The sequence below is a fragment of the Triplophysa rosa genome, linkage group LG10 (genome assembly GCF_024868665.1).
Source record: "Triplophysa rosa linkage group LG10, Trosa_1v2, whole genome shotgun sequence".
In the NCBI taxonomy this organism is placed as follows: Eukaryota; Metazoa; Chordata; class Actinopteri; order Cypriniformes; family Nemacheilidae; genus Triplophysa; species Triplophysa rosa.
Window position 1 is genome coordinate 15,812,019 of NC_079899.1, and position 22,962 is coordinate 15,834,980.

The following is a 22,962-nucleotide window of genomic DNA, read 5'->3' on the forward strand; positions in this document are numbered from 1 at the left end:
CCAACCATTCTCGCTCAACCATTCCTTTATAGGTAACATTTGTTTTTTTTCTCTCTTGCTAAGAATAAAGCTATAAGAGCTCTCTTTCAGGAAAATATTGTTTCGAAACCAAATGCAAATGCATACTGGAATCGTTTTGTAAATGATTTGGACTGGAAAGAAGTTTGGCATCTACCTAATCGCTATCTTTTAACAAATAAAATTAAAGAAGTGACCTATAGACTTTTACACAGAATCTATCCTGTTAAACATTATTCAACTAAATATAAAAAAGATATAGATGAGAATTGTAGCTTTTGCAAACAAAAGCCAGAAACAAATGTTTTGGCAATGCCCTTTTGTTTTGTATTTTTGTAATGTACTTCATTTTATTGTTGAAAATATTGATGAAGATTTTGATTTACAGTGGAAAGATGTCCTCTTAGGTGCTAGTGTGACTTGTAAAGATAAACACACATTTACTTTATTAATTTTATTATTCTAATGCCAATTTTCACATTCATAAATGTAAATATTTAGGAAAGAAACCATATTTTTAGTATTTGAAAATGAAGTAAAACATTACTGTGAATCCATAATGCCCTCAAAGAATCCAAAGGCAATAAGAATTGTACGAGCTTGTCCACTTTTTGAAGTATTCCAATAATATGGTTTGTATCTTCCCCTAGCATGATATGTAATCAGATTTTTCTTGTTTCTATTGCTATGTGGATGTTATCTTAAATAAATAAATTTAAAAAATCCAATGTCATACAATCTGAAAAAATAAAATACTGCGTCCGCCATGTTTTATGGTCATGTGACCCGTATGCTCTTTGACCTATGACGTATTAACAACAACCTACAGGTGAGAGTTGATAAAAACATAATTTAGTCACGAGAAATTAATTTATTGCCACTTACATTAAAAATGGACGTCCGCCTTAAAGTTTTCCGCTATATTTATTTGATTTACTTTTGAAATTTGACCAACATTTTTCCAAATACCTTTCTTTGTGTCAACAGATAAAAAAAATGTTTACAGGGGGGTTTGTCTTTTTTAATGAAATCTAGGCACAGTTGTTCCCTGGGCTTGTTCATAGCAGTGTTATGTACTGTAAATAAATAATGTACTTACTGTATATATATATCATCTCCAATAGGCATCATTTATGTGATTTTGTGCCTTTAGATAGAACCATGGCAGTTTTGCTGGCCTGGTGCATCCTGGGGGATCTGGTGCCCTAGCAGTGGCCAGGGGCCCATCTGTGCATTATGCGCATGAAAGCTCCGCCCCGTCACGCATTCCCGGCCCTTCTGTTGAAGCAGCTCGCTGTCACGGCATGGCGGAAGCTTCCGGGCCTCTGCATCTATGGGGGGTAGAACAAGATTTTGGGGAGGATGATCAAACCATACCTGCTGGTGCCATCTTGGCATAATTCAGCCCTGAACAGCCTGAGAAAATGTGATGATGTCATTGCCACAATCACGCCCCTTTCCATGCATAAATGTCTTTATTAGCAGGGCAATTGAAAGTGACATATAGGCCCGGTTTTATAGAAAAGGCTTAGCCTAAGCCATGACTATGCCTTAGTTAATTATACTGTTTAAATCACTTTCATTATTAAAATGCCTTTGAAAAAACATCAATGATGTGCATCTTGAGACAACTGACATATTTTAAGGTAAGTCAGGGCAAGTTATTTTCAGTTAAGACGGCTCAGAATTCAATTTAGTCTGTGAGTGGTCTTAAAGGGGTCATAAGACACGGCTAAAACGAATATTATCATTTGTTTTAGATGTAATGCAATGTGTATTAGGGATGCACCGAATGTGCAGAGAGAGAGAGAGAGAGAGAGACACGCGCGCGCTTTATTACTGCCGCAAACATTTTGCGTGCGTGCGTGTGGAGCATTTTAAAGTGTCAGAGAAAGACACAGCACGGGACGGTCTTAGTCAAATCATACCACGAACTGATGTAGATTTGTGGGGGTGTGGTTACACGAGACGTTTCAAACTGGTCTGGATGAGCATTCGCTTTTAGATAGAATGCAAAGTTACATCTTTTGTTCCGACACTTTAATTTTTGCAATTGTATGTGTCTAATTCATGCATGGGCAACTTATAACACATCAAAGATACAGAAAAACATGTATTTGCGCCATATGACCCCTTTAAGCCTTGTCTGTGAAACCCGGGCATAATGTTTACAGGATGATTTATATGTAGTATGAGTATTTTAATTTATCTTGATTGTAAAAATCTTGATTTTTTTTAGGGAGTCTACTCAACAACGTAGCTGGGAAAATACCCAGAAGCTTGGTGGATTTTCACAATTTTAATAGCTGAATGTAACCACACAGACAGCCACCAATGTACGATTGTAATTCATGTTTTTGTTGTTAAAGGAATAGTTCACCCAGAAATGAAAATGATCATCATTTACTCACCCGCTTGTTATTTCAAATCTGTATGACTTTCTTTCTTTCTACCCATTGACTTGCATTGGTTTTGTGTCCAGACTATAGAAGTGAAATCCGGGGTTGTTTGGTTACCAACATTCTTCAAAACATCTTTTTTTTTGTTCTGCAGAAGAAAGTCCTATAGGTTTGAAATGACAAAAGGTTGAGTAAATGATGACAGAATTTTCAGTTTTGGGTGAACTATCCCTTTTGTATCCCAATTTGTAGTGCTAGTGAGTTTTCTTGGTGTTGTTTCTGTCTCACCTAACAGACTGTACTAATATTGGTTTTGTCTAACATAGGCCTTGTTCGGAGGAATTATTGTAGTGTTTTCTCAGAGAAGGCGTGCATTCTACCCCGTTGCCATTTAAAGAGCAATTTCATTTGACCTTGGGGAAGAAACAAGTTGACTTATTTGCTAGTGGTTTTCCATCAACACATTCCCCCCCCCCCAGCAGTATTTAGAAGATGCTTTTTATCCAAAGCAACATAGAATACATAAATAGGAGGCACAGTTCACCCTGAACTGCCTGTAGTTAAGAGCTTTCCTCAAGGGCACAATGGGTGACAATGATTAAAACTGTAATCAGAGTAGCTCTCAAGTTCTTGAGCTTTCCCTGCCTGAAATTGTAAGCATTGTGTTGTCTCAATACTGAAATTCAGAATTCCCTATAGGTCAACAGCTTCCTCTCTTTGTTGAAGACAAATTTGAACCTTTGTGCAAAACTAGTAGTCAATTTAATGTATGAAAAAATGAAATTGATTAATTGGATGTTGGATGTCTACTAGTCGACCATTAGAACCCGTCCTCGATAAACACCAACACTTGCACCAACAATTACAAAGTTCATGTAATATTGATGTGTAAATCACTTCTATTATTGTGTCTTGTCGCTTTTATCTGTGTCGTAGGCATCAGAATGCTGGAGGTGTTCAACAGATTATGTGCACTATCTAGCAAACTGTAGCTATGAGGGGGGCCAGTCCTCACCATAGCAACCGGAAATGGTTGCTTGGATACAGGTTTGAAATGAAAGTGGTATGGTATGAATGCATCAGCAGTTGCCTCCAGGGGACATACGGGCACTTGAACTTGTAGGTGACACCAGTGTCTCAAGCTGATTTAAGTTGACCCAGCACGAGCTGCTGTTGCAATGGTCCAATAGACGTGTTGTTGAATGTGCGATGTTTAACAAGAATGTGAAGGCCTGGGGGTTAAGATGCCTTCAGACTGAGATTGCATAGTTTTTCCTTTAGATTATGTGTTATCTCAATAGGCAGGCCTATACGCTGTATAAACATTTTTAGGTTTGTTTATACAGTCATCCTTGTGGCCGGAAATGTACGTGTTTATTTTGATTTACCTTGAATGGACAAATACAAGTTTTTCTAACAATGAGATTTTAATTAAATCAGAAATTTTTGGCTAAATATATTTTGAAATAATTGGCTTTTGTTTGGAAACCACAACAATGTGATATATAAATAAGTGGGTGTGGCTAACTTAGTATTTAGTACAGGTATTTACATATCGTGTCATCCACAAAATAGAAAAACTAATGTAATGAAGAAACAGAAAGAAATTAAACAAACAATACAGGAGGACCCATAAACCAAATCCTGAGCAGGAGGAGGAGCTTATAATTAAAAGAGATGTGACTTCTGTGTTGTGAACATGTTTTAGGTTTCAACAATTTTTTGTCAAACCACCCACCCGAAAAATTGAAATTTTGTCATCGTTAACCCATCATGTCTTTCTTTCTTCGGCAGACCACAAGAGAAGATATTTTGAAGAAAGTTGGAAACTGAACAGCGCCAGTACCCATTCACTTCTACCAATGCAAGTGAATGGATGCCGGTTAACAACATTCTTCAAAATATCTTCTTTTGTGTTCTGCAGTAAATCATTGAAATGACAAGAGGGTGAGTAAATGATGACAGAATTCATTTTTGGCTGTCTTTTTTTATTCATGACAAAGTTGCACCCTGAAGATTTTGCATCTCTTTTACATTCCAAAAATTAACCTTTTGTCATTTTATGTCTTTATAGTTAGCCATGTTTGAGCAATTGCAACAGGCTTTATATGGTTACACAGCGTTTAGGCAAAGTAAACTTGTGATATGCCCAATCAGAATTCACCCATATGCCCATGTTATAGTGGGCGTGTTCTGCAGAGTAGCGGAATCATTGTGTCTTTAAAAGTACAGACGCCAGTGACATCCAAAACACCTGCTGTAATACTCCAGAAAAGCATCAGGTCCAGGGGTCACAAGAGAGTTGTTAGATCTAGAGACGGGTGTGTTGATGGACTGGCAGACTTCCATTTAAATTTGTTGGCGAAATAGTTCCTGAAATTTGCAAAGGCTTTAGCTTTTTCTTTCTTTTTTTGGAACAAAATAAACCCCCAATTAGATCCGTTCTTTTTGAAGTTTCGGAAGAGAAAAATCCCAATTCCAATCTCGCCGCTCCAACAAAAAGTCCTCTTCTGGTTCTTTTGTCAAGCTCGCCCGCCTCATTTCCTTTTTCCCCCTCTTTTTTCCCTTTTGTCTTCTCGGTCTCTTTTTTGGCGGAACTGCTGGTAAGGTGTTGCGGTGTTGGCGAAGGCGTATCTTGGCACAATCACAGGGCACAGTTAAAGGAGGCAGACTGGCACCACCTGGACCTGTGCCAGAGCTCCTCAGGAGAAATACCCACTGCTGAGGTCGGTGAGTGTGTGTGAGAGAGATAGACAGAAGAGAGAGAGAAAAAGAGAAAGGCATTATGGGAAAGTGAAGGGAGGAGGTTGGAAACTGGTGGTGAGAGAGAAAACACTAGTTGTAGAGCGCCAGAACTTTTGCGGATGTTGGTTGTGTTGGCGCGTTATTGGCCGGCTTCACTTTTTTTCAGTTTGTTTTATGATTTTTCACTCCAGTGGAGGCAGCGACTGCGGGTTCATCCGCTGCCAAAATGGCACGAAGGCATGAAAGACAAAAACGCGTACCTCCATATTTCCGCTGCACTAATCTGTTGCACATCCCCCGGTTTTATTCCTTTGCCCATTGCTGTCTTCATCACTCACTCCTATCTTCATTTCTTTTCCATTTCTCACCTTCTTTATTTAGAAAATGTATTTTTATTCGCATATCCCGCCTGGCAGAAATTAGAAATGGCATAATTGTATGCTTGGCTGGCAGGTCAGTGCCAGGTGGTCTGTTCGAACATAGTGAGAGCTGGAATGAAAATGACTGTAGAGGTGTGTGTGAGAATAAAGAAAGATTTGCTTGTCAGGCTGACAAAACAAGCTGCTGTTTGTCATCCTGAGTTTAGAACATGGTTTTGTTATTAATAAACATAATTTTTGTTCTTTGTCGTTAATTTTGTCCAGTGTGTTAATAGGAAAAAACAAATGCATGCATGGTATTATTTAATTGTGACCTCTATGTGTTCAGGTTGACTCAAGACAAGACAACTGTTTAGACCACTTCTCAAGGTGTAAAGTAAGTTCTTCTAGACCAGCATTGTTAATGTCTTTTAGAGTGGTCTCTATATGAAATCACTAGGGATGCACCTATACCAGTATCGGTATCACACCATACCAAGCTCATGTACTCCTACTCGTAATGACACACCGATACCAAACACCGATACCTCACGTGACATACATAGAGCCCTATGATTTCCGCAAAGCGGACGGAATCGAGGAATCCAGGCATAAAAACAGAATATGCTGTACAACACGGAATGACACGGAATCTGGCAAATGTATTATTTCCTAAAAAGAAATTAGCGCTGAACCGCTAACAGCTAACGAAATATTCAGATACTGTTTAAATATGTATTCTGCTTGTTTTGCGTGAATGTGTGTGAAAGAGTGGTGCGGTTGCGTGTACTGAACCTGAACGCATTGTGCTTGTGAAGCTTTCAGAGCCAGCATTTCACTGCACGAGGACACGAACACATAACAAACACCATTTGCGGCGATCCGTCAAAAATAAAAGTCCGGGTAACTTAAACAAACGCTCTTTGCAGCGTCCCGTCAAAATAAAAGTCCGGTTGACTTGAACAAGTTATAATACACTCACATTTTACCACACCACCCCCCTTGAATTTTCTATAATTCAACCACAGAGTACATTGTTTACTTTAGCAAACTGAAGTAAATGTGCTAGTAAAAATGTGCTACTTATAATTAAAAAAATGAACTTATTTTAAAAATAGTACTTAAATTTAAGTAGACCTAAAAACAAAAGAAAAAAAATCACCAGTAAGATACTGGTTTATTAACATAATTGTACATTATACAGGTATCGGTATCGACGAGTACCAGAAAAAAAGTGGTATCGGTGCATCCCTAGAAATCACTATAAAAATATCCTTCCAGAGATCTAGTTCTACATTTTAAAGGAATAGTTCACCCCAAAATGGTCCCCATTTCACTTGACCATAGTAATGTTTATTTCTACTATGGAAAACCATTTTTGGGGGAACTAATTTTTTTCAGGACAAAATCTGAAATGGAGTGGATCATGCACTTGCAGAACAGGGCACCATGATGGTTGGGTTTTTGGTAGGAAGGATGTTCTGGTGCTCAATGTTTTACCTTTTTTAAGCCTATTTATTTTTAAGCATATTGCTGTTTATTTTTTGTGTGCTGTAAATGTTGCTCTTCTTCCATGTATTCTCTTCTTAATACACGTGTTTATATTTGTGTATATCTTTATTCTCATTTTTGTAATGATAATGAATGCACATCACAGTAGTTCTCTGAGTTACATATGCAGTTCAAAATTAAAATGAGTGTAGATGATATAGATACCAAGAAATGCATTCTTTGTGGTTAAATGTACTTGTTTATCAACACCTGAGTAAATTCCGTTTGCAGTTGTTGAAATGACATGAACAACATAAGTGACACATGACAATTCAGACATATTAGATGTATGATGTAGTATGTCCGAAATGCATGCATGCTGAACCCACACATACGTTACGGTTAAATAAAGATACTTCATCTAATTCAGTATGTATGTGATTAATTGACAGATATCATTTTTCACCGTTAAAATATTGTAATAATTTTTCAGTATTCATGTCACAAATAGTTTAAACTGTAGAGAGATTAAAAAGCAAGCGAGGTGCATATTGGCCTCAGTGCATTTGTGTGTGTGAAGCCGTGACACATTTCTTCATCCATATGCTAATATTAGTATGCTGTGTGTAAAGCACTATCCTTCGCTGCCTGGAGATTTAACTGGTAAATCACTTCAGTCTTCTTAGCTCTAATCCTCAGCACATCTGTGCCTTTTCTCTCTTCCTCTTTGCTGTTCTAATTTCAATACGGCACGATTGGCCCAACTCTGGAAATATTTTGTTTGTCCACTTTTCTCTATGTGGCCTAATCCACTGCAGGTCATTCTGCAGGGCTTTCATAAACCTGGTGTTCTCTCCTCCTGATGCTTTCGGATCGCGCATGGTTTGTGACCTTCTCTGCATGGTATAGAGGTGTGCATGTGTTGGGTGGGGGAAGGTTCAGCGGTGTAATCTGCTAAGTGTCTCCCACTGCAGAAACAGCAGCACTGATTCAGTTTATCCTGGGCAGACCAGGCAAATCTCCACTAATCCATAGCACAGAACCACAGTCTGACAGTCTGACACCACCTGGAACAGCGCCACCGCGTGCATGCGTACGCCACATTGATAACAAAATGATATCGCTGTGTTTGTGTCTCCCTTGTTTTTCCAGCAAAGCACGCTGCCAACGGGAACCCCACTGTGGAGCCGTTTCCTGATGACATGGAGATGATCATGTTTGGTGAATGTAGAGAAAATCACATCAAACGGCAGACTCTGAGTTTTAGAAGAATCTGAGTTTAAATGTTACCAACGTCCAAACAGAGTAGCTTTGTTTTAAAGTCTAGTGAGATCCCACCCTGTTTGCTGCCTATGTATACAGCTACCTCTTAAGGCCATAATTAAAATGTTGCTAAATTTATATTAAACATTTTTCCTGACTCTTATCACCATCTTGGAAGTATTTATTTACAGTGCCTGTCACAATGCATGGTGGTATTGCAAAGTCCAAGAAAGATAAAGGATTATAAACTCATTATACTCATTAAGTTTCATTGTGACCAAAAACTTACCTTATCGCATTATAATCATCAGTTATTAAAGGTTTTAGGGCTGTCAAACGATTAATCGCATCCAGAATAAAAGTTTGTGTTTACATAATGTATGTCTGTGCACTGTGCATAATAATTTGGTATTTATGAATACGTTCATATAAATGCAAATATTTATTAAAATTATCAAATATAAAAATTAACAAACATTTATATATAATTTCAATTATTGGTAAATATAAATAAATACATCTAAATATTTCCTAAATATTTTTATAAATACAAAATTATTATGCACAGTACATAGACATAACAAAAACTTTTGTTCTGGTAGTGATTAAATGCAATTAATCGTTTGACAGTCCTAATACACTCTTAAAATGAATGTGTTAATTTTAACAAGTGTTGATTTTTTAACGCAAGTCGTGTTAAAAATAACACAAAATTACTTGTCCCAAAAAATATGTTAATGTGTTCACTTAGATAACACATTAATGAACACAAAACTGAACAAAAAATTTCAGTTTTATTAATATTATGAATTAGCCCTTATTTTATTTTATTTTTTTAGCTATTTTGTTAAAATATAAAATTGTTTTTTATGTTTAGATATTATAACAATAATCATTATTTAATGTATAAACAATATAATTTACTTAACAACAAAATAGCATACATTCCATTTCTGTTCAGGTATGGGCTGTTTTTGGGGAGCCGAGAGGTGTTTTTGGAAGATCCCTGGTGTGTTTTCTACACAGGTGGGCTATGCAGGGGGATTCACACCTAACCCCACGTATCAAGAGGTGTGATCAGGTGAGTGGCAGTTCACCACTAGACAAATGGCTACCTACATACATTCTGATATATTGGAATATGCTTTCCAACACATTTACTGTTCCCAAATTAATGCTTTGCTGCAGCCTTTACCAAAACATTCCCTTCATCTGCAGTGAACTACCCAGAATGCACTGCTCTCTCCTAGATCCGCAGCCCCTCCCCCTTCTTCTGTGTGACCTACTTGTAGCCAGAAAGTTCATAAGAGATGATATGGAGGGAGGGATGCAGCTGTGATGTTGCAGTTTCTGATCTTGTCCCAGTGAGATGGTTCTGACTCTAGCTCTGCAGAGAGCAGGACTTACAACAAATACACAAACACACAAAATAGCACTTTAGTGTGAAGTTGGACGATGACCACTGACTGTTAAAACTTTGTGGGTGTCTGCGTTAATATGTAGCTTTGTCTAATAGAGAGTGGCACAATGTGCACATACTCGTATACACATTTCAATCATATTGTTTATTTGAGTCATTTGTCATTTAAGAAAAATCTGAACCACTGTTGTCCATTTTCTTTTAGTTATCCAAGAGGCTTTGTCAGTTCTTGCTACACTGTGCCATATTGCATATTGGCATGGTATTAACATAACTTGTCAATGAAGCTAGATTGAGCCTGGAACATTCCTAAAAGAGGCCATTAGAAAAACGGTACCTGAAATGCAAGATCTTCTTGTATGAAGAAGGGAAATTAAACAGCCTGAGGGGTGTGCAAACTAATCTTTGCTTATCACCATCATCGCCATCATCATAAGAGAATCACACACATTTGTGTGAGGATATTTACACATGGATATAGAGAGAATAAAATATAGATTTAATTTTAAGGCTTGCAACAGTATATACATTTAATAACATTATTTATTGCAACTAAAAAAAAATTCACACAACTCCAGTTTTGCCTTTAATCAGCATTTCTGCATGTATTGTGGTTATTTGAGTCCAGCGTTTGTTGAAGTTCAACAGAAATGAATCTCATGAGTGACAAAGTTAACCAACAGCAATGTGAAAGACTGATAGAAAGAATGCAAAGACGCATGAAAGTAAAAATATCGGATTATTCCATCGTGTATTCACTTTTTAACTGTTCCTAAAATACATGTACAAACATTAGTATTGTGTTGTTTAAACATGAATATGAAGTTGTTTGCAGTATTCAAGATCTGCAAACCTTTTTTGTCATTTTTACCAGTTTGTCCTATTCCATTTTTTTTTGCAAAAACAATTAATTGGAATTTGAGAGAAATGTCACTAGTTCACAGGTGGAAACAAAAATAATTTTACTTGAACGCGTAGGCGTGCATATAAATAGTCAATTTTGAAAAACTAAAAACAGTTTTGAAATGGCAACTTATTTTTTCCATGGATATATATTAAAACATTTTAATATATGTAAATGCTGAGACGTTGTCACAATACAAACAAATTGCAGTTTCAATTGCTTAAAATCATTGTGAATATATCACAAATACATCGTATTTTTTCTGTCATTCGCTCCAGGTTTAACGGGACACACAGAGGTAGTCCAAGTGGTTTTCTCTCCTATGACGTCAGCTTAGAGAAACTTCTCAAAGTCTTCTGGGAAAGCCACGACCCCACTCAAGGTAGACAAAAACACCTTTGCACATACGCACACAAATGCTCGTCCATAGAAAGACCCCGTGGGTGCGCGATACAGTGGTCCAAAAGCAAACAGACCCATGAGGTTAAAATGCATGTGTTCCTGTGTGTGTTCGGCTGCATCTGTGCGTTCACGCCGGCCTGTGTGTGTGTGTGTGTGTGTGTGTGATGCTTGAGGTTCAGGATGATCTCACGGGAATTGAAACAGCTTCAGACAGGCTATGTTAATGTGTCTGAGACCAATTCAACCATGAGAGGAGAAAGAGCCACAGCATGTGAACACCTATTCATGCAATCTACCAGAAACTCAATACAGTGGACACAGCTGATATTTGATGTTGTGGTGTAAGGCCTCTTTTGAGAATAAGTCGTGCTTGCATTCAGCACAAAAAAACACATTACAATTACATAAGAATGAATTCAGTCCGTTCAGTTAATTGGTTGAGCAGAATGAATTTGTGTGTATTTTATCATAAACGCACACACTCATCTATCTGTCCATCTCTCTGCTTTCTATCTGTTTCTCTCTCTCCCACTGATGTAACCGTATGGCTGATGCATGAAGCTGCTGTTTGGCTCTCTGTGCTCAGTCACCCTGAAACAGAGAGACGAGAGGAAGAGACACTCCTCTGAAACATTCATAGCCTGACCCTGAGGACCAGAAGCACACACACAATTCTCTGTGTGTGAGACTACAGTTTCTTCCTTGAATAGTTTATGTGACGTCAGTGGTTCATTCAGTCAGACCCTGTAATAACTTTCTAGTGTGTCTTTTTCCATCCTAGAAGATGCAGAAATATGTAAAGGATCAAGAATGTTTTGTCCATCAATCCATCCATCCATGCATCCATCTGTTGTTTCAAAACACACCCCTAAACCCTGTCTCAGATCTATATGAGAGCACATTTTAAAGGGCTGCAGAGTGGTTTTCGCACATCTTTCAGTTGTCAAATCGTCCGTGCCAGCTGACGTGATTACCCTGTGTTTTTGGGCTCTTTAATTCACATCAAGGTGTCTGAGCATTAAAAAAGTCACACAGAACGCCATCACCCTGTCAGCTGGAATGTCCAAGCAAGCAGAGTGCAGAAAATTACTTATAAGAGCCTGGGTTGTCAGAAATAGCCTTCAAATGTGATGAGACATATAGCTTGCTCTGTTTTTCTTGACACACACAATACTAAGGATTGGCAAAAGTGCACGTTTTCAAAATCAACTAGATAGTGATGTATCTGAATGACTTGCCGACTAGTTGGTCTTAGGGACGACCTTTATAAAAATGACTGGTTTAGCATCATCTACCAGACAGCGATCACATGCTTTGTTTAGGGGACATTTAGTAGGCAGTGGTCTCTCACAATGCACTTCTTAATGAGGAATTATTTCTAATTTGGTGTGCTGTTTTAAAAATGCACTGAATGCTAGAACCAGGTCTTTAAGTATAAGGTCTTTAAAGGGATAGTTGAAAAAATGAAAACTCTGTCATCATTTACTAATCTCTTGTCATTTCAAACATGTATGACTTTCTTTCCTTGAATGGTCACTGCCATTGTTCCAATACCAACATTCTTCAAAATATCTTCTTTTGTGTTCTGCGGGAGCAAGAAAGTCATACGGGTTTGAAATGACAAGAGGGTGAGTAAACAGTATTTTCATTTTTGGGTGAACTATACCTTTAATAGTAAAACGGACAGATATTCGACAATTAAATAGATTAAGTCACATTTTATTGCCTATAACAAAGTCCAAACAAAAAACTTAATTATTGTGAGTTCAAAGGGATATTAATAGTCTTGAAATGTATTGTTTTGATGCATTTAGTGATGCTTTTGTGCACTAACGGATTATGCAAGTTTTGACTGATATTGCAGCAGTAAGTAAACCTTAAATAACATGATCATGTCTTGTTTTGCATGTTTCATCTGTGTTTCATGGCCCTGCAGGAGTTTGGGTTCGGAAGCACAGGGAAGAGCGTGGCCCATGTGCGTGACAGAAGCGTCAGATTGTGTTTTTTGGCGCAGACCTCTGCGCTGTGATTGGCCACGAGAATCAGGAACATCTCTGTAGGCTGTTCATCCGTGCATGCTTAATGCCCGCTCCATTTGTCCGTACCCAAACGCTCTCCCTGAATCCGCTATAAATTTGTGTGCTCGTGCCTTCTTAGAGTACTTAAATAAAAAGTCTGTATATAAAATCATACGTGTGAAGTTTTTGATGTTTGCATTCGCTTGGGATAGTGTATAAGTTACATACGTGAACATTTGTTTCCATAGTGCATGAGGACCTGTGTATTCAGCTGCTATCTCATAGTTCAAAGGGTTCTGCTTTCAGCAGCATGATTTTGGAATCCTCCAATCACGGCAGGGATAGCAACATCCACAGCCAATCAGACCCTCCCAGCACGCTCTTCTTCGTACCCCCATCTCATACCCAGCAACACTTGCTCTGGCAGAGTCTATGGGTCATGGTATCGAAAACCTGCCTTCGTTTCTCTATATGATGGACTCAATTTCGAAACATTTTGGCTACATTTCATGGCGTCATGCTACATCTCCGGGTGTGCTGACAAAGATGGTACAGGAAGCCGGGGGTGGGAAAGAGAGGCGAGTAAGGAAAATTGGGTTCCAGTATGGATTTGACGAACAGGAAATGACTGAAGCCAGTGTAACAATTCTATCGCCTGTGGCAAACCATAAAGTGGTGAAGTGCAGTCCTACAGACACACATGCATGATCGCCTCAGCAGTTTGTTACTTCCTTGTTAAGAAAAAAGCCACCCCCCTCGTTCCCAATGGACCCCGGGGCTCTTAGTCTGTCTTCAGGATAACAGCATCTTATCTTCCCCCTTTTCTTTCCACTCCTCCCCCAACCCCGGCTCCTTCTCTCCATCATCCCTCGCTTCCCTTCACCATCATCCCCTCCGCGTTTCCGCAGTGACTCGTCTGATTCCTAATTCTCACCGTTTGCTTTTATCTCTCAGTCACTTTCGCGCTCCCTCGTTTCACTCGGCATGAAACGAAAGCAGGCGGGCCTCTCCCCTCCTTTGTCCTCTTTTTTTTCCTTACCACTTTCATCTTTTATCTTGTCATGTCTTTTTTTCCTTTTGATTTGCAGTATTTATGTTGCTGCTGCGTCAGAGAGATGCATCAACGTGCATTTTACGAAGGAGAGACAAAATGGCTGACACAGGCGCTCAGTGTGTCTCGTTACTGTCTTTGTCTTTAACCCTTGATCTAGGTTTTCTTTCTAAGGGCTAGACTTGAAGTAGATCGGTACGCGCTGGTACGGGGTACCGACAATGCTGCAGTTTTCTTTGTACAGCATCTAAAATCACTATTATTGAGCAGAAATTATTTTGTACGTTTCTGTTTGAGAAGACTGTCTGTTTTTTGTATATTTATGATTGCCATCATTTTTTCACTCATGATACAAATCACAGCCAGGCCAGCTGAGCTCTGCTTTTTAAGGTCTTGTTCTTTTTCTGTCTTTTTTTCACCCCAAATGTTAAATCGTCTTTTACACCTGCGCTCAGTGTGTAACCTGTGACTGACATATTTGTGTATAGGACCATGCAGGGCAAAACATTATTACCTAAGCTAATTGTGTGTCGTCTTCGTAATCCCCCAGCAAGCCTCAGACACTGATTTATTGTTGAAAACAAAGGCTACACCAACTGGGTTCAGTTACACCATTTTGTGTACAAGCCACCAAATGAGACAAGAAAAAAGGCTGTGTTTCTAAATTAGTCTTTATGGGGTTCGGGCTGCAACGGGCACGTGCCTCTTGGGGGGTGACCTTGACCCCTCCCCGATGAGGGGGCTCATTACAGTTTGTCAGTCAACTAGAGGGGGAGGGGCTAGCAGAGGTCGAAGAAGCGGTTCTGATTGATGAAATAGGGTTTTGAATTTGTTGGAAAAAAGCGTTTTGATGTAGGTACTGGTAAAATCAGAATATTAGATGCGTATTGGACAGATTTTTGTTTTCTTTTGTTGGTTCTTTTTGGTCAGGAATTTGTTCTTATTTGAGAGGTTTTGCCTTTACAAATTAAATAAAAAATGTCTAAAATACGGTTTTGTTTTATGTGAAGCAGGTGAGGGCTGACATGTTGGGTCAAGGCTTGAAGCGATACAGCTACAGCCAAAATCTGCCGAAATCTTAGGTTTAGGTTTGGGGCTAGGATTAGAATGAAAACAGTGCTTGAGTTTTTGGCCGTAGCTGTTTTGTCGTAGCTTCTAGCCACAACCGACATGTTGAGATCACATGATCAGCCTACATTTTTTATCAATGTAGCCAGCCCTGCTGTTATTTTACACATTTGCATGTAGAATAAATCCAAATCCATATTTCATAATGATTTCCTGTGAAAATTTTCAAAAGTGGGATTAGTCACTGAAATCCTGCTTTTGTATGACACTCCATCTATAACCTATATCAATGTTCTTTTGATTTTTTTAATAACTTAAGTATTATGTTAAAGGCTCATTGTGTTTAATTATAAGACTCTGGAGAGAGTAATAGGCCCAATTTGAACCGTCATCCTTGTGAGCAGTTGTTTGTGTTGCATTTTTATCATTAAAACCTGAACACTAATACACATACAAGAGCCAAAGAAAAAAATAAAAGAAAGCATAAGAGACCATTTTCTGTTTTTCAGAATTTACTATTTATAGGTAGGCCTATGTGTAAAATTATTATTTTTGTTTTATTCTGTAAACTACTAACCATATCTTCCCAAATTTCAAACCAAAATATTGTTTCTGTTTTTACAAAAAATGAATACCTTAGAAACAGGTCAAAATAACAGAAAAGATGCTTTGTATTTTTTTCAGATCTCAAATACTACAAAGAAAGCAAGTTCATATTTACTTTTATGTGTCATACTGTCAGTCTTTCACATTGCTGTTGCATGACTTTGTCACCCCTGAGGTTTGATTTTGTTAAAATTCATCAGACACTGGACTAGAATGGCCACAATACATCTAGAACTGCTGATTATTGAAAATTTGGAATGATCTCTTAATTTTTTTGTGGCTGTGTATTTTCCAGTTATTATTTTAGTTCTAGATTCCCACTATAAATTATAGAAATCTTTTCCTCCATCTTTCTGTGTGATTTAATACAATATCAGTTATACATTACAGATAAAACACACAGAAATGATTTTGGCACAGAAAAACACGTATTTGTTTGTAATGAGCATGCCAGACTTGTGTGTATGTGTGTCTATGAGAAATGTGTGTTACATAAGAGGTGTAAAAATAGACCCAGCTCTGCACCATTCCTCTTAGTTGGCTCTCGCACGCACACTGCTTCACTGTACCCAGGGGGCGCACACAGCAGTGCTCTCAACCACCCCAACACGCACACACATCCATAACCCTACGTCATGCACACACTCGAGCTAACTCCCCCACAACTCTTTAACACACACACAGTCACTCACAACTATGCAGCACGCATCATGCACTCAACTTTTCACTCAGGTGGACACACTCCATCCACTTCGTAAACAAACACCCTCTTTAAAAACACGTATATCCTTAACACACGTGTGTTTGCGTTTTCTAGTTGTGGTCATTTTTGTCAAACCATAGACAGACGGCGAGGAAAGCCATATACTGAAATAGACTGAAATTCTGAGGCGTCGACGTGACATGTGATTGACATTTGATGTGACAGTGAACCTTTAGCTTCTGAATGATGCAGACATCTCTGGCTTTAGTCACACTGCAGTCAGTTCACATCTTGGTTTTGTTCAGTTTTAATTTAAGAAACAAATATACTACACATTTTCTCATTCAATTTGACAGATTAAATGAACAGTTCACCCAAAAATAAAACGTCTGTCGTCATTTATTCACCCCCGAGTTGTTCCAAAATGAACAATGGAGCCAGATTTTTTTAATTTAATTTTTGGGTGAACTGTTTAAGAATGTCAGGGGTGAAGAGAAAAGTGAAAATGTTTTACCTCAGAATACTAATATGAGTATTAATGTTTTTAAAGACTTGCCATATGAACATAAACCTTAAAAACTATATGTTGGCCAGAAAACTAAATATTATTGTATCGCTAATCCCTTCTCCTGAAGAGAGACAAAAGTGCTGATTTTTGAAATATCTCTTCGTCACAACAGCTTTACAGTATTAGTATCTGTCGAGATGGTGTTGCGAGCATGCTCTCACGTTTGGTTATACGTTCGCAAGTACACAATGTAAATCTTTCCTTTCTTGTCTCAAAGGGATTATGCTTCTTGACCTCTTCATTAGCAGCAGTAGTTTTCCTGCGGGAAAGGTGTATTATAAACAGAGGGAGACCCCGTGTGACATTTATCGAGTCAGATAGTGCCCAGCTCTTCGCTCTCACCCTGTTTGTGCCTTGACGACACATCGTCACCGTCCTCTGCACTCGGCTTGCGTGGGTCGTCTGCGCGTATCTTCAGAGGAGAATTTTTTTGTATTATTCAGCTTGAACAGGGAGGCTCATCAATAATAACTAAGCACTTTGATAGATGCTGAAAAAGAAGTCTGGTACAGTACATGGAGTGCTCGTCCTTTTTGTGTGTGTTTGCCTCTTTTGAACTTCTCTTATATGACGCAAAACTGAACATTTTGTCATTATTTATTCACCGTTATGTTGTCCTAAAGGCGTATGGCTTGCTTTCTTCTGTTCATTTTTGGGCACCACTTTTCATGTACTGAAAGTGAACGGGACTGGGAATGTCAGCTCTAAAAATCACCCCTAAAATAAAAAGACAGAAAAGTTTGCAGTTTTTTTTTTTTAAGTCTTCTGAAATTTTGTTGGGCTCTTACTCTTTTCTTCAATATGTAGAAAAGAGTGTCCAGGATATTTTTGTAAAATCTGACATGATATGCTGATAAAATAATCAAATTTGTTTCAGACAGTAAGTATAGACGGTTTCATCTTAACAACATAAACAAACGGTACTGCGCATGCGCACTTTTGTGACCCCAACTGAACTTCTGGTACACATTCACAAACAATAGAGTACCTGTAGATTATTTATGATAATAAAAAGAAACCGAGAAGAACCGTTACTTGGCTAAACTGGTCTCTCCAATATTTTGAATTTAGACTCCGATACCAAGCTCAACCGCTAGATGTCAGTGTACCATATGGTTTGTTTAAATGCGACCGAACTACAGGACCCATTCAACAAATAGTTTTTTTAATAAAATGTACATACAACAAAATTCAACAAATCATTTTTTAAATACAATTATTACATATTATAACATAATAGTATAAATTAATATTAACGTAAATAAAATAAATTTTAAATAGTTATTATTAGACACTAGCCAAACACAAACCGGAAGTTTATTTGGGGGTCAGGCACGTGCACGTCTGATGAAACAGTCTATAATCGTCTAAAAAAAGCTTTTCTCCTGTATCATTTGCTTGTATGATGTATTTGGTCAAATTAAGGACCCTACAGGCCTCAGGGTCACAGGAAAGGTCAGGGACTGTCGCTTTAGGGCCTTGCATGATCAGCCAATCAGAGCGCTGTGCTCTGGCCTTTAAAGAATGAGCTACAGAAGGCACTGTGTGTTGGAGAGCTCATGGCAAGATGGCCAACATCCAGTACTGCATAGAGAAAGGTAGAAAGAAAAAGAGAGCAATTCACAGAAAAAAATCTTCATAAATTAAAGCCACGCTATAGAACTTTTGCTCACGGTTTCCCCCATGTGGTTGATAAGCGCAATTGTCTGTTACTAGTTTTGTAATGTCTACAGAATTTGACAAAATTCTAAACTCGCAAAGGAGTGTACTTAGTGCACTTATTTTACCTCAGTGCTTTTTAAACAGTATTGAAAGAGTTCACATCTATTCTTCGCTCTTAATTGAACGGTTCACCCAAAAATAAAAATTCTGTCTTCATTTACTCACCCTCAAGTTTTTCCAAATCTATATTAATTTCTTTGTTCTGATGAACACAGAGCAAGATATGTGGAAGAATGCTTGAAACCAAACAGTTCTTGGCCACTATTGACTACCATTGTCGAAAATAAGGACAATGGTATAGTCAAAAGTGCCCCAGAACTGTTTGCTTTCCTACATTCTTCTAAATATCTTCTTTTGTGTTCAACAGAATAAAGACATTTATACATGTTTCGAACAATACAAGGGTGAGTACATTTTTATTTTTGGATGAACTGTCCGTTAATTGACTGCTCACCGCTGTTTCTAAGTCATTCATTTTTCAAGAACAAAAAAGACCATTATTTTATAATGAAAAAGTGAATACCTTTGCACAACCGTATTTTGTATGTACAACTAATTTAAACCGTTAAAGCATAAGCCTTCAGATCATGACACGTTTTTAAGATTATGAGAAACATTTCTCTTAAACTCATGAACAATGCGTTTCAACTGTATTGGGTTCTGAATCTATTTAAAAAGTGTCTTTTTTTGTAGGAATGGCACAGGGAAATGACCATGGCACCCAGTACCGTTCTGCCATCTACACATACAGCCCAGAACCGCAGGAGCTGGTGATGAGGAGCAGGAGCATATACCAAGAGGTAAAGTATCTTTAGACCCACATATACACTTCTGTTGAAATGTAGCTCAGAGACGACCGCAGATGCATCCAGTGATGTATTTCTAATCAGACTCTTCTGTCCTCTCTTCCATTGTTTACCACCCAACTTTCTCTGCTGTCAAACGGTGACCACCCACTCCTGTCAGAAAGATGCATTTGTGGATGCTCATTAACGCAGCATGTCTGGATGACCAGACAGTTTGCTTTATAGAAATAAGGGGCTAAGATCATCATGATGTGGCTTTGCTTCATATTGTGAGATGCAGGTGCTCGGGTAAACCGTCGCCATGGTAACCCCTTTCTCTTCGGGTCATAGGTTGTGTTTCGTGGGCTCAGATGCGATTTTGGGGCAAGGGGAATGGGCTGGTGTCAGGGAGGTCGAGCGAGCCCTATTGGCCTTGGCCTTATGCGTTTCAGGGGTGAAAGGTCATGCTTGTGGGTGGCAGCTGTGGTTAAAGGGACGCAATGAGATCGGGGGACAGAAACTGGTGTGCTGTTGATGGCCCCGGTGACCCCACAAGCTAAAACACACACACAGTAATAAGAAAGAGGTGTTGGCACCCCACACACCGCATGATCCAGTAGCATCCCTTTCAACGGGGAGAAAACAAGAAAATAGGGTCAGAAAGAAATCAAATTGACCTGACTCACTAAAAATGAGATTTCATAATAGGGTCAAACCACTCACCCTTATGATTTGTTTCTGTCCTAAAAAATGGACAAAATGAATTGATATCCTGCATTATGTGGAAACATGGTTATTTTGACATCATGTTAGACTTACAAATGATTCAATTTATTATTTACTACATATTTTATTATTCTTAATGGATAAGAAACCATTATTATTGTTATTGATTTTATTTGGGGTTAATAATTTGAACTAACCCATAAGAGAAAAACATCCTAGCAACGACATAGCAACATGAGTTATGGCAGAAAATGTCAAAATCTTTTTATTAAATACTTGTTACTATACCATTGGCAGTATAACTGAACACACATACCAGCAAATACATTTTTATACTTTTTATTGTATTTTGTACCGTTTATTTTTTTGTCATTTTATTATTTTTTTACTTTGATTTACCTTACTTTACTTAATTCTGTTTTATTTGTATATTTTTGTTTTATTTATATTTTTTATTGATTTAATTTATTTTAATTTTTATTATTTTTTCTTTATTTTATTTTTATTTTATTTTAATGTAAGCACCAGTTGCAGTCATGACTAAATCATGCAGAAGCTGTGAATCAATTGGAGAGGCCAAATTTAGATACAAATTCAGTTTTATGTCAAAAAATCCTGCAACCTTTTTTCAAAGACAATATTACATTTCTTTCAGAAGTGACATATAAAATTCGACCTTAAAATTTCCAATTTGTTTATTGTTGTGTTATGGTTGTACAGCAGAACAGCCTGTTGGGTAAAACACTACTTCTGCCATTTGCTCCTAATAGCTTTCTTCTGTGTTTCCCGATTACATCGCCGTCTAAGAGCAGTGCAGAGACAATCGGTGGTTTCGAAGAATGGCTGTGTTACATAAGCAACCGTGATGAGATTAGACATGTTAGCCCAGAGTCTCATTTAAATATTGAGAAGGGTGCATGCGTTTGTGTGTGTGTGTGTCTTACCACACAGTGCAGAGTGAAAACTGAAGGAAGCAGAGACAGATGAAAAAAATCAAAAACAGACGTATTGAACGTGAAGAGATTGATGAAGCATTTTTAAGGACCCTTCAATCAGGTTAACTTCAAGTGATGAATCAGACAGACATGAAATTAATTATTAGCGCCCGTCAAATCTTTCAGAACCGCCAAACTGAGAGTGACCAGAGAGAGAGAATGCAGGAGTTGGAGGGGATGAAATGCTGGTTTAACCAAGCAGGGGAGGGGTGCTATAATAAAATGTAGAAATTTGCAGAACATCAAAGAGTTTTTATTCAGTCTTATAAAAGAGCGAGATGCAGATATGGAGGGTAGTGGAAGTGCAATTCTGTTGCGGTGGAGCAATTTCTCAGAGGAGTTATTTTGGGGATTTGAGGTGAATTCTTTTATCAGCTTGCGTTGGGCTGCAGATATAAAAATTTAGTTTTGTATTGTTTTGGGGAGTAAAATTCATCTCCTGGCCCAGATTAAAGAGTATAGAGAGGCTGAAATGTAATTCCATGTGTGCATTGTTTGTTATTAAGCTTTAAAGCCAACATGAAAATTCCCCCTGTTCACTTTATAATGCATGTTCCTGGATTGGTGTACAATTATTTGCTAATACACCGTGTATAGCATTTCAAATAAAAAAATATTTGTCTTCATAACCTTGTATCAAAGTGAAATAACTGCTCCGCCTCTGAAACGACTTTCCTTTTCAGACTGACTTTCAACCCCTCCTCTCCACCCACCTGGCTCGATTCTGCCGTGTAACGCCCACCAGCTCGATTGTATCAAATCCCCAATGGATGAAATTTAGCCCTTCATGTTTTTCTCATTGAATATTCTGTTTCACTCTGAAAAATGGCAAATTGCAAATGTAAAATTGGATTGTGAAAGACTTCCACTTTGACTGAAACTGATGTGCTTTAGAACCACAGGAAATCATTGGCTTGTGCTCATTTTTATTGTGTGTTATCAGATTCCGATTTTGAGAGAAAGTGTAATGATCTGAAATGTAGAAGATGGTCGAAAAGCTTCAAAATAACAGGCTTAGAACGGTAACGAAAACTCTCATGTTATCTTGAACACGTAGATCATACGCGCACACTTTGATCTTCCCTCACAGGTCACATGACCCTCCGCTGATGCCTTTTCGCTCTCACAAAATGCAGGAACGGCCAAGGATGACAAAATGGATTCCTGACTATATCTCACATGCACACGAGCTCAGGCGTTTAATAAGTAATCCGTTGCAAACGTGCATTCAGAGATGCATAAATGCAGAAGACACGCCAGAAGAGCAGCCTTAGCCCTTTGCCCTCTATATCTTGTATGCCTGAAGCGAAAATATACATGCGTTATATATGTGTTGGTGCAGGACTATATTCCTGCCGTTTGCTGATTGGAGGAAGATGTAGTGGAGAGAGACTTTAAACAAGCAGCGACATTCAGAAGTTATTATGAGCTCAACTAAAACGCTGTCTTGTTAGTGTGCAGTTTGCTATATTCAGGTTATTTTGCTTTTTAGTTCATAGACAGAGTTACATTAATATTCATTATTTATGTTGTTATGGTAAAAATAGGACAAGCTGTTGCAGTAAAAACGTACATGGAGACTCCATTAGTGTATCTGTGTTTTGTTCTAATACAAAAGGTGTGTTTCCTCCAGAGACCCACAGGGAAATACTGATGAAATTAAAGCAGATTGGAAAATAAAATGAATTATGATTGAAATTGTCCACAGGAAATGATTGG

The 22,962-nt window shown here is 38.1% G+C and overlaps 1 protein-coding gene across 1 annotated transcript in view; it reads left to right on the forward strand.

The window, feature by feature from the left end:
- Positions 1 to 22,962, forward strand: part of msrab (methionine sulfoxide reductase Ab) — a 29,066-nt gene that overhangs the window by 1,111 nt on the left and 4,993 nt on the right. The window contains 7 exon segments of the mRNA XM_057344087.1: positions 1,172 to 4,364; positions 5,026 to 5,147; positions 8,165 to 8,233; positions 9,237 to 9,356; positions 10,878 to 10,919; positions 10,922 to 10,981; positions 19,431 to 19,537. Of these exon segments, the coding sequence (XP_057200070.1) occupies positions 4,354 to 4,364; positions 5,026 to 5,147; positions 8,165 to 8,233; positions 9,237 to 9,356; positions 10,878 to 10,919; positions 10,922 to 10,981; positions 19,431 to 19,537 (531 nt within the window). The 5' untranslated portion in view covers positions 1,172 to 4,353.